An 18252-nucleotide genomic window follows, 5' to 3' on the forward strand; every position below is an offset into this window, starting at 1 on the left:
ACAGAGGGCAAGAGGATGACTCAGGGTTTTGGCTCAGCAGCTGGCTAGGTGGTAGTGATGTTGAGTGGATAGACTTGAAAGTGAATGGGTTTTTATTGTTAGCGGTTTGGTTATGGTAGGTGCTGTTTGGCAGTGAATATAAAATCAGGAGTTTTGCTTTAGTCATATTTGAGAGATTAAACAGGAACAAAAAAAAAAAATGAAAGAGGAAACTACAAAGGAAATAACTGAGACTTACTAAATTTACAACTATGTTTAAGATCTAGCCATGCTGTTTCATGTGTATCTATTATGTATTTAATGGCTGTACAGGACCTGGTATCTCAACCAATGATTATTTCCCAGATCACTTCCAACTCCTGCTACCAGAAACAAAACAGCAACAAGCATCCTCCTATATGTTCCCTGTAATACAGTAATCTATATGTGTGTGTGTATATATATTACTGTAATACAGTAATCAATATATATGTTGTGTGTGTCTCTATCCTCAGTTCCTGACACAGTGTTCCTAAAATCCTTAAACTCCGAAGTGATAAGAGCACTAAGAACATCTTCTGCTCTGTCAAGATAATTTTGAGTGGGCTCTTGGATTGGACTCATAACCAGACAGATCAAGCCATGCTTAGAAGTGTAGAATTTTCAGTTTCACCCCCCTTCCTCCTGAGAGGGAAAAGGGCTAGAAACAGAGTTAACTATTGATCAGGCCCATGTAAGGAACCAGAGAAGGCAATGGCACCCTACTCCAGTACTCTTGCCTGGAAAATCCCATGGACAGAGGAGCCTGGTGGGCTGCGGTCCATGGGGTCTCCAATAGTCAGACACGACTGAACGACTTCACTTTCACTTTTTGCTTTCATGCATTGGAGAAGGAAATGGCAACCCACTCCAGTGTTCTTGCCTGGAGAATCCCAGACAGCGGAGCGGACAAAGTCGGACACGACTGAAGCGACTTAGCAGCAGCAGCAGCATGTAAGGAACAGTAATCCCAACAGTATGGTTTGGAGATCTTCTAGGTTGGCCAATACATCCACTCTGAGAGGGTGATGCAGTCCAATTTCACAGCAACAGAAGCTTCTGTACCGGAACTTTTCCAGACCTCGCTCTTCATCTAGCTGCTCATGTGTGCTCTTCATCATATCCTTTAGAAACTGACAAATGTTAAGTGTTTCCCTGAGTTCTGTTAGCCACTTCAGCAAAATTACTGAACCAGAGACATACTTAATGTGACCACATACTACCAGTTTCCTCTCTAAAACAGCTATACCATAAAGAAAACCATCGACAAAACAGACAACCTACTAAATGGGAGAAAACATTTGCAAATAACGTGAATGATACTGTTCAACATAAATTAATAACCTATGCAACTCATCATCAAAAAAAAATCTAATTTAAAACTGCACAGAACTGAATAGACATTTTTCCAGACGAAAAGCAGATGGCAAACAGCACATGAAAAGATGTAATATTGTGTGTCACTACCATAAAAGAGGCAAGGAAAAAATTGCACAAACAGCTCAAAGAAATCTGTAGTTTACTTAATAGTATTGCATCAACATTAATTTCTTAGTTTTGATAAGTGGTTATGCAAGATATTAACATTAGAGGAAGCTAGGTGAAGGATGTACAGGACCTGAAATTCTTTTAAAAATATAAAACTATTTCCAAAAAAATGTTAGAAAAGAAAAAAAACCATCACCATTTACTACTATATATGCAAATAAGACATTTAAGAATGACATGAAGCTAATATAAAAAATAAACTAGATGTGAGGGCTTATAAGACTGTTGCACATAATGTGAATCCCAATTTTAAGTTCATCAAAACAACTTCACTGTTCATCAAACCAACCCCATTTTTCTTGAGTGCTAGTTGTCATTTCCTTCTCTAGGGGTATTCCCCACCCAGGGATTGAATCTGGGTCTCCTGCACTGCCGGTGGACTCTTTACCAACTGAGCCACCAGGGAAACCCTATTTTATATATTAGGTATCCATACAAAGATTTCAATAGGAAAAAAAGATCTGAAACTAAAAAGGTTTGACCAACAAAATCATTTATGCCACCTAGTGGTGACTGAAATAAATGACTGTTAGCTTAAAATAAGATTTGAGAATATCTGTACTTAAATAAGGCTTAACTGGGAGAAAACGTTGACAATACCTATTATTACATATCATTTAGATTAAAGGTATTAAAAAATAGGATATTTCAGTAAAATCAGCTGAGTGCTTAGTTGTTCAGTCATATCTGACTCTTTGCGACCCCGTGGACTGCAGCCCACCAGGCTCCTCTGTCCATGGGGATTCTCCAAGCAAGAATACTGGAGTGGGTTGCCATGCCCTCCTCCAGGGGATCCTTCCAACCCAGGGATCAAACCCAGGTCTCCCATATTGCTAGCAGATTCTTTACTGTCTGAGCCACCAGGGAAGCCCAACATCAATTGAAGATTAATTTAAAGAGTAACCTGGTGGCATACATGAGCAAGCAGGCTATTCAGTCATTATTTTCGTTATGGAGATTTCCTTAAAACACAAAAACTGAGTTACAATTGGAAAAGGGGGAAAAATAAAGGGGCACTGAAGGTAAGGAGAGTATTCTTGAATGATGAGGATTAAAAAAACAAACCTAGAAACTAAGGTTCCTTAAAGGCAGTCAGCCACTCCTGGTATGTGCAGGGATGAAAAAGAGGGATGAGGGCAATGTGGCGGTAACAAAGAGAATGTAAATGGAATTCTCAAAGGGCCTGGGTTCTACTCCTTGGCTCTGTGAGTGTTCTTGCACACTTACCCTTTCTGAACTCCCAGACCCAGATCTATAAACTATACAAGAAAGGGACTTCTTTAAACTTTAATATTAACTTAATTTTAATGTTAATTAAATTTAATTCAATTGAAATTTTAATATTCTATCCCCTGGAGGAAATGGCAACCCACTCCAGTATTCTTGCCTGGGAAAACTCATGGACAGAGGAACCTAGTGGGCTACAGTCCATGGGGTCACAAAGAGTTTGATGGACACAACTGAGCACGCATGTGCGCACATGCATTCACAGGCAATCACAATAAGAAAAATATTCTTGAATCCAGAATTACTCTGGAAGTATTAACAAAAGAAGCAACAGCACTTAATTTCCTGGCGCACAGTAAGTACTTCATCAATGTTAACTATTAGCAGATAGGAGACTTAGGGAGACAGAGGGAAAACAAAAGGAACAAAGAGCAAGAGAAAGAAGGGAAAGGGAGTCTAGCATGCAGTATTTTCTAGTCCCACCTCTCACACACAAATACACATTTAAATACCTTCCTCATAAATGGGAACCAAAAATACTCTTACCATCATTCTGTATATTTCTACACTTAAAGAATTATTATTATTTAAGAAAAATGCTATTACCACCTTTTTGATAAGAAGCAAGAAAAAAAGTCTCTTTACACTCATTTTTATTAAACAAATAAGGCTGGTGGTGGAACTTTTTTTATTTAATGCATAAACATAAGTCTCTTTATTAGAGAAATTGTACATATTGGTGAATATGGTCAATGGTCACTATGGGTTAATTCCTTAAAAATCAAAACCAATAATTAGGATAGATTTTATGCTCTCTTTGTTACATTGTGAAGTGTCTTGTGTAGTCATATTCTATTGTTGGAATGACAGCTTGTACAAATTTCAAGAAAATCAGAAGATACCTAAAGGTTTTTAGCTAAGGAAAACAGATTGGTAAATAGTTCTGATTTAAGCTAACATTGTAATTATCCATTTTATTAAGCAATAACTCAGAAAATATATAGAAGACAGAATCTTAAATCAAGTATATTAAAAAAACATTCATTCATGCAAGCTGGTGTCTATTCAACACAAGGCTCTCTATAACTTAAGAATGCCTGACTTATCCCGATTTAATATTTGCATGTTAAGACTTCTTAAAGAGTCCAAGTTCTTATTAGCCCAAATATTTTAATATATAAATAAGGATATTGTTGCACAAATTTAAATGAGTGGGAAATGGCTTTTTTTACTGTCTATAAGTTTTTTAGAGTATGTTAGAAAATGAGACAGTGTGGAGAATGTAAAAATACTGAAGCAAAAGAACAAAAAATAGGTAAAAATCCTCCATAAGAACTGATTCTTGGTTAGTATATGTACCTGCCATAGCATCTGCTATACTGGACTGTCTTTAACAAATTCCTGATTTTTTTTCCTATGTTCCAATGCACTTAGAAACATTAAGAGCTTAATTTTTAATTGATGACTCAATTAGAATTACAGAGTCTTCCAAGCTGCTATATAGCTTCAAAAATAGAGATGAATGCTCATATTATGCATAATAGGCTTTCAACAGTAAATCTGGTTTGGACCAAAAACTCCCGGTTGTTTCAATATCACCTCAGCTCAATGTTTCTCTGAAGGACACACATTCTATTGGCAATGTTCACGTTATCTATAGTTCCAAGACAGTGGCAACCCCTCAGTCTACATCTAACAGTGAGTGGCATGAACCACTCATTCAAGATGTTTGGTATTTAAACCATTGACTCTGGCTGCTTTTCACAAATCCAGGCTATGGGCATGTGTATTTCAGGACCCAGTAGTTCACTTAATTCCTCTTGTCAACCCCACAAAAATAAATGGGTGCTCATATCTGGAGAAAAATAAGAATACTGTATTTGAAGACTACCTGATATAGAATTCATGCGCTTTTTACTTTTCTTCACTTCAGAGATCTCAGATCGACAAAACCCAACTTTACTTTTTACCTGATAGGAAAGTACACTTTTGACAACCTGCTAAATTAGGAATATATCTGAGGAAAAGATATTCACGTGTTATCCTCTAAATTCACAGGTTACTCATCTTTCATCAACAGATTAAGTGTTTTGAGTTTCTTTTTCATCAAGAGTTAACAGTTATGAATTGCATACTCTCAGCCATTGCCTCCTGAACAAACAAAGGCACTTGGCAAGCTGCTACCTAGAAGCACATATTGCTCTGAAGCTCTGTAACAAAGCAGAGCGAACTGGTTCACACAGGGACATGTGCTCAACAACTGAAGGAGGCCAGAACTATCACAATGCAACATCTTCCAAACAAAGATTTCCACATATGAGGGGCTAAATTTCTCAAAAAGGGGAAAAAAAATATCCCAGAAGCACTTTGCCCCTAGTCACATACACAGACAGATAAGGATACATATGAACACCAAGTTCTCCCCCTCCTTCTGCAACAGTCTCAATGATTTTCTTCATCACCTCAGCATGCCTAAATGTAAAAGAATAAATATTAGTATAGATCAACTGGATCAAAATAGGAAAAGCAAGTTTTTGTTTGTGAAAATTTTTACTGTCAGTGATTTTAATATATAACAGTAATAATGTAAAATATTCTTCTCTCTACTCCCCAACAAGCCAGACTGTTGAGTCATGCAGACAATTTTACTGGGGGAAGGGGTAATTTTAAAAAGCTATGGTAGTCACAAAGGAACACAATGGAACTAGTTAGCTTTCCTATAGTGGGGGTGGAAGGAGGGGTAGGGCAGAAAATCAAAGAAAGGGAAATCATGCCAGGGTACAACTGCAGAGCAAGGGCTTTCTGCTCTGAGAAAAAAACAAGAATCCAACCAGACAAATTCAAAAAAGTTACATGAAAACGGTTGGTTAAAAACAACAACAAAGAGATAATTATAATGCTGTGATTTTTGACTGCTTAAATATTTAACTGAGAATAAGCCACAACTGAGTTAAAGAAAAGCCAGTTGGTCAAAGTTCACATATATATTTTTTCAGATAAAAATTATCTGATTCTATTTAGAAAAAATTTTTTTGCCTTTATATAAAGGATACTTATCTAAAGTTTTCCACAAATCTTCTCATGGCCAACTGGTTAATCTCCTATGCTACATAAAATGGTGATATCAGAGTAATTACCTGAGCAAATTAACTGAGTAAAGTGCATCATACAGAAGAAATGAACTTTTATATGTATCCTGGCTTAAATAACGTCACTTCAATCTCTGAATATAACCTTCATGACAGAGGCAGTCAACTTAGAAGATGAGAGTAAATGTACTGGTCCTGAGAATATGAAGTCATAATCTGAAGCAGCCAATGGCAAGGCCTAAAATGCCTTGATATGTATATAGACTCAGTTTCACTTTTTTAGCCCTGTGATAACACACTGATACAAAGAAATACCAACTTATAAAATGTACTTGATTTGGTAGGGTTGGAAACTTCTTAATTGAAAAGTAGAGGAGAATAGAAATTCTGCACACATCTCCCTTCACTAACCAATAAAAGGAGATTAATAGGTCACCTAGAAAAAGCACAAAGTTAACTTTATATTCCACATTCACAGAAAGATATCACAACAGAGCAAACCATTAGTATTTTTTAATCTAAAAAGAATCTTCCAAAATATTCTTGGAGCTAGTAACAGGAGTAAAATCACAAAAATCTATACTCTAATACAACACACAAAGAACAAAAAAATATTCTTAATGAATTGAAACTTAAAAGAAATTGATAAATTTTTTTTTGGTCTTACATATTACTTAAACACAAAAACATTTCTAAGGAAGACAACAGAATTTTATTTATGAAGTAAATTTTCTTCTGTTCAGACACTGTTTATACAGACTCTCAAGTGGTAAATCCATGAAGTGTACACACACACGCACCTGCATGGGTGAACTGAACACATAGGAGGTGGTGGGAGATGAGGATGATTTTCAATGGTCACTGTTTTCTTCACATGATCTTGACTGATGTCTTCATACATGTGCTCAACTGTTAAAGGCTGCCGTTGCTGAAACCATAAAAAATGCTTTGAAATTACTATTTAAAAACTTCTAGGCCTAAACTTTAGTCTTTATAATATACTTAGCCCCACCTTTCACATAACTTGCAATTTCAAATTCTATACTATTTAGAATCACCAGATTATTTGGGGCAAAGTTTATATCAAGTAGCCAGGGAGGAGAGTCTGTCCATCAAGGCTATGTGAAATCAGCTATCACCTAATACAGAAAAAAGTTCACAAAAAGGCAAGTTCAGAGCTATCAAAACATTTTATAACTTTATAACATCTTTTAGGCCTATTTGTTTTCCATTTATAGTCATTGGAATGACAGGTTAAACAAGTTAATTTTATTTTAGTTTTCCTTTAATTCAATTAAGTGAAAGTCTACAGGGAAAAAACTCCACATGCAATATGATTATTCTGCAAATGTCTACCTATAATCCAAAACAAAATTTAATATAACAAACCAACTTCAATTTTCCTCACATTTCAAAAGGGTAAGTTCTAGGGACCAAGGAATAAATGTAACATTATTTCTGTTTAATCCTTAGCAGTGTTGTTTCACATTGAATAATTCCTAGTTTCTTCAAAATAAGAATCAAATCCAACATTAATCACAAAATTACAAAGCAAATGATTCCTAAAACTTTAAAGGCCAAAATATATACCCATGGACTTAATGACAAAAGATTCAACCCTCAAATTTTAAACATTTACACTAAAATTTTTTCTTTATTTTTACCTCATCATAGCCGAACAACCATAGTCGTGGTGTCTGGTAATATTTATCATAAGTGATGTAAAGGTCATAAGTTCTGGTTTGCAAAATAGCATCTTCAGCTCCAGCATCAGTTTTAGCTTTACAAGCTTCTACTATTTTCCTTGTATCTAATGTAGCCTGGTAACAGTGGAGAAAAATTTACAACCTTTAAAATCACTATGTGATGTTTTAGCAAATCATCCCATCCTATGTATTTTTTATTCAACAGCAGATATAACAAAATTCAAAGCTAAAATGTTAAATGCTATAAACAATGTACACATAAAAAACTCATTTGATAGATTAAGATATTAGGAACACTAATCCCCAAGTTTACTCATTAAAAATTAACTAAAGAAAACTCAATTTACAAACCTCATCTGTTTCCAACAATCCACTCTCTTCATATTCTGTTATAAAAAGCAACAAAAGATTAATCGAGTTCAAAATAATTTCCTAAACCAAATTACATATTACTTCAGAGTATGCAAAACTTGGGTTTTTGCTTTAGTTTCTATCGAAGATATTGAATAAATTAGAGAGCTAATTCTGTATTTCTAAAGAAGCAGACATTTTACCTAACAGTGTCAGAGAAAGTCCGGCTTACTTAAGGCTTGATCTTTTACTAATACCAACTGGCACGATAAAACTAGAGTTCTTGGTGACTCCACAGGGTATGCAAGGATATTTATATGACTGCATAAGACATGCTCGCTAAGGTCATCAGTGACTTCCACTTGCTGAATCCAGTGGTAAATTCCCAGTTTTCATCTTAATTGATATCTTAAGAACATCTGGCATGATTTATTTCTTCTTCCTTGCAACATTTTCCTTCCTCAGCCTTTAAGATACTACATTTTCCTGGCTTTCCTCCCACCTCACTAACTTTTTCTTCACTATCTCCTATGCTGGTCCTGTTCAACATCTACAGTAACCAAAAGCTCAGTTTTTGGAATGTGCCTCTTCTTCATCCACACTGACTCCCTTGAAGATTTCATCTAGTCCCAATGACTTTAAATGCTGATGACTCTTTAATTTATTCCCTTACTGCAAACACTGATACCCAATTGTTATTTATGACTCGAATGAATGACTAGGGGACAGCACAAGTATCACATGTCAAAAACTGAGCTCCTGACTTCCCCTCCAAAGCCATTCACTCCCCACCTGAATAACATCTTTCTACACACTCAGGTCAAAAACCCTGGAGTCACACATGACCACTCATGTCACATTCAATCCAGCAACAAATACTCTTTTGGCCCTAGCCTCAAAATATCTAGAATCTTCAGTTTCTCATCACCTCCAGTTACCACCTGAGCCCATGTCACAGTCATTTCTTGCCTAGATTATCAAAGTAGATGCCTAACTGTTGTCCCAAACCCCTTCAGTCTTTATTCTCAACACTGAAGTCACAGCGATTCTTTTGAGATCTTAAAATCTCATTCTGTTGTTCCTTTACTTAAAAAAACCCCAACAGCTTCTGATCTCAGAGTTAAAGCCAGGGCCCTACACCATCTGGTTCCCAGGTTACCTCTCTAATTCCACTCCTTATTACCCTCTCCTCATGCCCCTCTAAACATAGGAGCCTCCTTGAAGTATTTATGTAAGTCATATGTGTTCCCACATCAGGGCCTTTGCACTCTTCCTCAGATAACCAAACAGCTTGTCCGCTTACTTTTTGTCAGGCTATACTCAAAAAGCATATCCTCAGTGAGGTTTCTCTTAACCAACCTATTTAAAATTTACAACACTCATCCTACTACAAGACTCCCTGTTTCTGCCTGCCTTTACTTTTCTCCCTAATACTTACAACCATCTGAGACAGTTTATGTTTTGCTTTATCTATTGTTTTTGTCTGTGTCCCCTAAATCAAATATTAGCTCTGTGAGATCATGTCTACTGCTTTATCTCCAGCACCAAAGGTAGTATCTGATATATAGATACTGTCTTACTCCATAAATATTTGCTGAAAAATGGATGAAAATTAACTGTTATATTAGGTACCAATGACACTTCTTAAACAAAATTCCATATATAGCAATTCTTTAATTCTATCCAAGGGAAATGTAACAAACATACTAGAAGGTGGTCAGATATTTAAGGCAATTCTACAGCTTGAACTCTAAAACAGTTCAGTTCAGTTCAACTGCTCAGCCATGTCCGACTCTTTGTGATCGCAAGGACTGCAACACACCAGGCTTCCCTGTCCATCACCAACTCCCGAAGCTTGCTCAAGCTCATGTCCATCAAGTTAGTGACACCATCCAACCATCTCATCCTCTGTCATCCCCTTCTCCTCCTGTTTTCAATCTTGCCTAGCATCAGGGTCTTTTCTTATGAGTCAGTTCTTCACATCAGGTGGCCAGAGTATTGAAGTACTAAAACAGTACTTTATTCATAAGGTTTCCTGCTCCAACAGTCAACTGTATACCATTCAGAAACAGATTCCAGAAATGAGTATTTGTACAAGAAGGTGGTCTGACAACTATGAGACTTCCATGTGGAAATGAATCTAAACAAGTAGATCTGGGTTGGGGTTTAGATATGGATGTCTTGAGCATAGACACAATATATGAGGTTCCTGTGATCAATTTTGGTTACAAGTAAACTCATCTGGATTTCTTCAACGAATGAGTACACATGGAAATAAGGATAAAATTCTCACTAGAATCTAGGAACAGATATACAGCTAGGTTTCATGAAAGCTCAAAAGTAATTTTGGAAACAAAAGTGAAAGATACTTATTCTTTTTGAAAGGTACTTTTTTAAGTCAAAGGCTTCCCTGGTGGCTCAGATGGTAAAAGAATCTTCCTGCAGTGTGGGAGACCTGGGTTCGATACCTGGGTTGGGAAGATGCCCTGGAGGAAGGCATGGTAACACACTCCAGTATTCTTGCCTGGAGAATCCCCGTGGACAGAGAAGCCTGGCAGGCTACAGTCCAGCCCATGAGGTCGCAAAGAGTCAGACACAACTCAGCAACTAACACTTTCACTTTTTAAGTCAAGACTACTCTGGTTGATTAGGCTAAGCTGCCGCTGCCTCTTCAGCAAACACCACCTGCCATCTCTACAGATACTACCTTCTACTTCTGCATTCTATCTCACTAAATTCTAGGTACTAGGGGGATTTGGCCACCTTACAGCCTCCAAAATGCCTGCCCTGTCATTTTTCATATTCTTTTCCTTTTTCCAACTGCTAATCCTCTCTCTATACATACACATATTCATACTTAAACTCTCATAGAAAATCTAATGCAGTTTACACACCATTCTTCCTGCCAGACTACAGTCTCTAATTATAGAAGTTACAGGAGTAGATAAAAATCTACCTGGGAGTGTAGGGAGTAAGCAGAGAAAGAGTGAAGCACCATAAAATACCAACATTTAACAGCTAAGCAGAAGTAAAAGAGCCTGGGAAGAAGACTTAGAAGAAATAGTCAAGCAAGGAGGAGGTAAATCCCATGTCATAAAAACCAATGGAGGAAAAGGTTAACAGAATCAAATAAATATACAGAGAAGGTAAGTATTATAAAGACAGATTGGGCTTAACAATCTGGACTTAACAAGACAGGTTGTCCTGGTGACAGCACTTTCTTCCATCTAATTTTAAATATCTGAAATTTCATATTAAAGATTATCATGCTAATGAAATATGACATTTTGAATAGCCATATACTTTTAGACCTGTATTACTGTGTTCTGTTAGTATAACGGCTTTCAATCTCTTGTAACTATGATTCACTAACACATTAAGTCTCAACTCTCAACTGGCAATGCTAGGAAGGCACTTCAGATTCTCAGGAAGCAGTGGAAGGATTCCATATAGTTCAAAAGGCCCCATTAAGAATAACTATCATAAGGTTTAAGTAGTAAGATGCTACCAAAAAGGAAGAAGAAAATACTAAACCCTTGAACAAATTTTCTTCTGTTCTGAAAGAATTTAGGAATTAGCTTAAGAATCTGTATCTTATGGCTGTCTCCAGCATTAAATATTTACGATCAATACTGATCCAGCAGAAATAATGCTATCAAGGCCATGCTCTCGGTAAAGTCCAAGAGCAAGGTAAGTTCTGCACTGATTAAATTTAAACTAAACAAATCCTCTCTAGGCTGTTCAATGTTAAAATTCAGAACTCAATAAAGTAGAATTCTTAATCCACACCAATTATATATATATTCTAAAATCAATACTCTATTGTGATTAAAACAAATCCATAACACAAATACCTTCCATATCTGCAGCTTCTCCTTCATCTTCCTCTTCCTCCTCCTCACATAAAGCTGAGCAATCTTTGAGTTTTATACTGTCCTTTGAAATTAATTATATTTAAAGTCATTTAAATATGTTCATGAGTTCAAATACTGAGCACCCACATGCCAGCACAGTGTTAACCACTGCAAAAGTAAGCATGATGAGATATTTCTTAAACTCAAAAATCTCCTACTTCATATGATAAACCCATAAACCAACCATTAAAAACCATGTGCTAACCACTGTGACTGAAAAATATAGAAAGTATCATAGAAGCACCAGGAGTCATTTAAAAATTGTTGCCAGCTGCACTTCTGACAAAACAATATTTCTAGCTAACCAATTCAATAGTATTAGAAAGTCAGTTCAAAGTTAACTCGTACACTTAAAGGAGAAATATATATATATTTATAAACCACAATACATTTACATGTTAATATTATTACAAATCAAATACTATCACATTCTCTAAGTTAACATTCCTGGTTGAATTAAGCAATTACAATTATTATAACATATAAGATTTCAGTTCAATTTCTTAACTACATCTGCATTAAAATGAAATAATGCTAACCAAAGACAAGCCTAATATAATATACAATTATCATTTTCACAAAATTAATATTCTAAAAATCTGAAGTCAATGTAGTAGGTCAAAAAACTGGACATTTAGTTTCACCTAATTTATATAATTTTAATTGTATGCATTCTAAGCACTAAATTATAAAAAAAAATCATGTAAATTCTGTATTAAACAGGAAATGACAGGGAAGATAAATTCTAGTTGTAAATTATTGCAAGTACTCAACCATTAGTAAGACATGAGAATGCTAAGTGGGATACTGAGTACCATATTAACCATTATTAAATTTATTAAAAATTCCTGAGAGGATTTATCATAAACCTATCAAAACAATGGATCCACACTCTGCCATTTATTATTCCCAAAGTCTGATCCATACACACTAATCGCTGGAATAAACAAGAGCTTCTGAAGCATCAAAGTCATTTATGTAATTTCTCCTTAGTCAAATTCTCCAAAAAGCAGAACTTCAAAAAGATGAGTTCTCAGACTAATGAACTGAACCTTAATCCCTAGCAAGCATAAAACTGTACACTGGAAAAAAAAAAGAAAAAACCTTGTTTTGGTTTTTAACACCTTCTGTTAAGCCCCAGTAACAAATCCCAAAAGATCCCAATGACAGAAACACACAAAGACAATGATCTTAAACTAGGAACTGCTGCAGCTAACTGTTTCAGAAAGACAAAAAGAACAGATACTCTGTCAAATATTCTATCCTCTAAGAGAATGGACTATTTAACAAAATAGTTAAGAAAATATAAAGGTGAAAGTGTTTTGCAGTATTTTATAATATTTCAAACAACTATATAAAAATATGAAGACAACTATAATCATTCTTTAGAAATGAAAAGCTACTATAGTCTAAATTAACTGAAAAGTTTCAAGCAGAAAATTTATACCCAATTGTATATTTTTACCTTTCCTTCAAATAAACTGTACAATATAACCCAACTGATTTAGCTTTCACTCATTCAAAATGTCATGATTTTGAATGCTATAAAGCTTCCTTTAAATTTTCAAAATGAAAAACAGAACAAAAACCAAGAACCCCTCAAATTAGCAGTAAATTAAATTTCAGAAGAAATGAATAAACTGCTTAAGATAGTGTTTAAACTACAAATTTAAAAACAGTATTATCAGATATCTATTACAGTAATCAGCAAGTAAATAAATCCCCTCAAAAACCTCCACTCACAGAATGTGTGGGACTTCTGTTTAAAAATAAAAAGCCATTTCTTATAAACTGGCCTAGAAATCCTCCCAAATAGTAAAAATTTATAGATTTTAACCAATTACAGTCTCAAAAAATGTTTTTCTTAACCATTTGAGAGTAAAGAAAAGAGAAGCTCTGGGCAACAGTAGTGTTTTGGTATGTTGATGCAGAAAAATGAGAGGAAATAATATAGCTGGAATTTAAAAGAGTTGATAATAAATACTGATAGTAAGAGTTTGCATATGGATGATATGAATAACCTCAAAATAAATGTACAAGCAAATAACTAGGTCACTGAACTTAAAAACATAATGAATTAACCATTACCTTGCTTTCCAGTGTAATCTCCTTAACTGCTTCAGTTATTCCTGCAATACCTGTTTAAAATTCAGCAGAAAATTACTAAAATTAAGTTGTAAAGATCATCAACTTACCTGATTTGAGCAATATAAAAACACTTTAACATTATCTAAATTCTCAAAGTTCTCTGAAATGAGAAAGCAACGTTAGCAGCACTTTTACAAATGAACTCTAACAGGAATAAATAATCACAAAGGTACTTCTTAAAATTAAAAATAGTAACTTTTAAAATATCGGTTTAATATTTTACCGTAAATTATCCTAGCCTATCTTTCTTCATTTAATATCCTTCATTTATTTTATTTACTTTCCTTGTGTGAGCCTATCAAAATAAATGTTCTCAGAAAGTAAACAGAAAGTGAAGACTATAGGGGTCATATAACCTGCAATGAAATTTTCTCAACAAGATAACAGTTATGTTAAATATGCTATTTGCTTCAGAGATCTAGGACATCCAGAGGAAGTAATATCACATCAGATTTATATGAGACTTTCTATTTTACTGCTTTTATATTTTATATAGTCCTCACAAACACTATTTTGTAAGGCAGTCACAGTAATGGTTTCTCCCTATAAAGAAATGAAGTCTCCAGAGAAAGAAACTTGTATAAATCTCAGTTACATGAAGAACCTGGGATTCAAATCCACACCTGCTCTTCGGTTCAATGCTCTGTCCACGGTACCTCATTAAGCAGCTACCTTGGAAACCACTTATCTCAATGAAGGTAACATTAAGAAGGTGGTACGATCATAAGTCAGCTAAATATATTTCTAATTCAAAATATCCATCAGTGTTTTCAAATGATTTAACAAGGATGGGAAACAGTAAAGAAAAAAAAAAAAAAACCCTAAACACAAAATATGCTTTGCTCCTTTGTTTATCTTCTGAAGCTTTGATATATCTGTTCAATATATCCAATCCAAAGACTCACTTTCAAAGAAAATGTCAGTCACAATCCACAGCTCGAGCATAAAGCTTTTATATCAGAGTAGTTTTTCTAGAAATTATTTTATAATAGGTATGATTATTAACATAATGGATTTCTATTACAACTCACTGAGACTACTTCACAGAAACAAAGGAAATAAACCTCTTCAATCCATCTAAATATAATGCAGTAGCATCCCATTAAATCAGACTCTCCTAAGAGGAGGACATATTGGAAAAGAAAAAGAAAGCTCAAAGGATTCTAATGAAGGTAACACTGTACCAGTTGTGATGGTTAATCTCATATGTCAACTTGGGTAGGTTATTGTATCCCATAGTTTGATTAAACAGCAGTCTAAATGTTACTCTGAAGGTTATTTTTTAAACGTGCTTAACATTTAAATCAGTATACTTAGAGTAAAGCAGATCACTATAGGTGAGCCTCATTCAATCAGGAGATGGTTAAGAAAAAGAGACTTAGTCTCTTAAGAGACTTTTTACTTAAGAAAAAAAGACTGAGTGCTCTAGAAGAATTCTGCTTCCAGACTGGCCTCAGACTCTAGCTCTATCAACTGACCATTACCAGTCTTCAGACTGCTGGCCAACCTGCTCTTTACATTTCAGAATTGCTAGCTTCCACAATCATGTAAGGACTTCCCCAATGGCTTAGTGGGTAAAGAATCGGCCTGCAATGCAGGAGACCCCAGTTTGATTCCTGAGTCAGGAAGATTCCCTGGAGAAGGGATAGGCTACCCACTCTAGTATTCTTGGGCTACCCTGGCGGCTCAGACTATAAAGAATCCACCTGCAATGTGGAGACCTGGTTCAATCCCTGGGTTGGGAAGATCCCCTGGAGGAAGGCATGGCAACCCACTCCAGTGTTCTGGCCTGGAGAATCCCCATGGACAGAGGAGCCTGGCAGGCTACAGTCCATGAGGTCTCAAAGAGTTGGATACAACTGAGTGACGAGGGACAGCATAGCACAATCATTCCAACACCTGCTTATCTCTGTGAGAATGCTTTTGTAAATACGCACCTGGATTCTGGGACAGGGATTAAGGAATACACTAGACAACTGAGAGGCTCACTAACTTGACATCAGAAACATAGCGCTATAACCAATGGCTCTACGGAACTACTCAGTTGAGGAAAGAGGATGATTTTGAAATTATTTTAAGAAGTTGTTCAGTTATTTTCTCTAAGCCTTGACATAACAATATTTCAACTCATTAAGGAACAAGAAAGCTTCAAATCAAGGAACTCAAGTCCTGAATCTGTTTCTGAATCATCTAAGGAAACAGATGGCAGTGTCCTTTACTCAGAGCAGAGGAAAAATGAACTTAAAGAGGTACTTTTTCCTGTGCAGATTATTTAGACCTCTGACTACTGCAGTGAATCTCAACTGAGAGCAATAATTTTGCCTTCATGGTATATTTGGCAGTGTGTAGTGGCAAGTAGTACAGTACTATAAAATGTGGTACACTCCAAGGGCATTTTTTCCTAATTTGTTCTCTAGCTTCTTTTCAGGTAAAAATCTTCTGGTACAAAACTATGCCTTGTGTTGCTTTCTTTATTTTTTAAATCAAGGCTGCTATAAAAGATGGCAAAAGAGTTTAAAACAAATTAAACACATGCCATTCTATTCTCCTCTTACCTGTATTATGATAAGTATCTACCCATCCCCCATCACCATCATCTTCTTCAATGATAGCTTCCAATTCATCTGAATATTCCATCTGTTTACACCGCTTGTAGCACGGAACTATAAAGAAATGGCAAGGGCAGTTACTAGAATATATTCTGCTTCCTGTAAATCCATTTTAAAAAGAGAAGGTTTATTTCATAAAATATATTCCTACCACCAAAATATTAAGTGAATATTATAATATTTTATTTCTAATAAGAGTATTTAAGAGTTACACTCAACCCACAGACACATAATTATTTGATGACACTTATCTTTCCCTAAATAGCTTTGTGAGAAGACAAGTAGAAAGGCTCTACTGAGAGTGTTCAAAGTATTCTCTACCTTTATGATCTGTGATCAGCAAACCTGAAGTCAGAGGTGACACTGTTCAACCTCAGGCTAATGAGTAACATATAATTTTAGTGGCTTTACTCTCAGAACATGGAGGCACTACCTGTCATACTCGGAGGTGGTAGAGGTGACCTCTGGTTTAGAATGTTAAAGTAACTTTCAATATGAGCTTCTAATTTGTATTTAAGCTTCAGCTATTAATAATAGATAAGCCAGTGTAAAGTTCACTAATCTGCTAAACTTTACTCTCTTACACAAACTGGTGCCAAGTTCTTCATATAGCATATGCTTCGATCAACAGGTACTATTCATATAAGCCTAAAACTGAAAAATTATAAGGTAAAAACATTACGATGTGGGGGTCAACAAAATGCTATTAATCTCTTGATTTTTTTTAAAAACAAGCAAGATAGACATGACCAATCCCATCAAAAACTATACTGTAGGAAATAAAAAACTGATGTTTTATACGTTTTCCCTTTCCTATAATGAGTAGAACACAAATCAATGTATTGTTATGTCATTAGCCTGTGACTATAACAAACTTTTGATGGTTGTTTTCAAAGTAGCTTCATAATAACCTCATTAACTTCATAAATACTTGTTTCAGAAACACGTTTGTGCCTACAGGTAATCTTTCAGTGACACAGTGGATAATAAAAACCTCTAGCTTTGAGATTTTAGATATCAAAGGTAGTATCAATTATACCTTCCATGAAAAATTTAGGTTTAAAAAAGACTGATATTAAGTAGCTGAAAAGATTATAATTATGAAGTCCATTTAAAAGGTCCAACAAGGGGACTTCCTTGGCAGTCCTGCTGGTATAATGACTCTGCACTGCCACTGGAGGGGGCACAGATTCAATCTCTGGCCAAGGAACTAAGATCCTGTACACCACTACAGTCAGTGCAGCAAAAAAAAAAACAAAAAAAGCCCAATAAGAAGTCCAATTTTGCTTAGAGCCTCATCATAAACCTACACTTTTTTTTGGCAAAAAGGAATAACAAAATGGAAGGAGATAAAATCAATTATGGAAAAAAATAGTCTACCATAGAAAATCCATAGGAAAAAAAAACTTTACCATAGGGAAAGGCTACCCACTCCAGTATTCTGGCCTGGAGAATTCCATGGACTGTCCATGAAGTCACAGAGTCGGACATGACTGAATGACTTTCACTTTCATATAAAATTCAGAATTTCATTAAATTTCCAAGTTTCTATCTGAGAGAAGCTAGAAGTACAGCTTTAAGCAAAAATTAAGATCAGTAAGGAGGAGGAACAAGATGGCGGAGTAGTAGATGGATGTGAAAT

General features: G+C 35.4%; 1 protein-coding gene across 1 annotated transcript in view; it reads right to left on the reverse strand.

Moving 5' to 3' along the window:
• Positions 1-3429: 3429 nt before the first annotated feature.
• ATG3 (autophagy related 3) overlaps positions 3430-18252 on the reverse strand; it is a 34045-nt gene continuing 19222 nt past the window's right edge. The window contains exons 5-12 of the mRNA XM_043474828.1: positions 16557-16664; positions 13942-13991; positions 11794-11875; positions 7940-7974; positions 7547-7702; positions 6683-6810; positions 5197-5265; positions 3430-3695 (exon numbers count right to left, since the gene is read on the reverse strand). Of these exons, the coding sequence (XP_043330763.1) occupies positions 3614-3695; positions 5197-5265; positions 6683-6810; positions 7547-7702; positions 7940-7974; positions 11794-11875; positions 13942-13991; positions 16557-16664 (710 nt within the window). The 3' untranslated portion in view covers positions 3430-3613. The remainder of the gene's footprint in view (positions 3696-5196; positions 5266-6682; positions 6811-7546; positions 7703-7939; positions 7975-11793; positions 11876-13941; positions 13992-16556; positions 16665-18252) is intronic.

This window comes from Cervus canadensis, chromosome 7, assembly GCF_019320065.1.
Source record: "Cervus canadensis isolate Bull #8, Minnesota chromosome 7, ASM1932006v1, whole genome shotgun sequence".
In the NCBI taxonomy this organism is placed as follows: domain Eukaryota; kingdom Metazoa; phylum Chordata; class Mammalia; order Artiodactyla; family Cervidae; genus Cervus; species Cervus canadensis.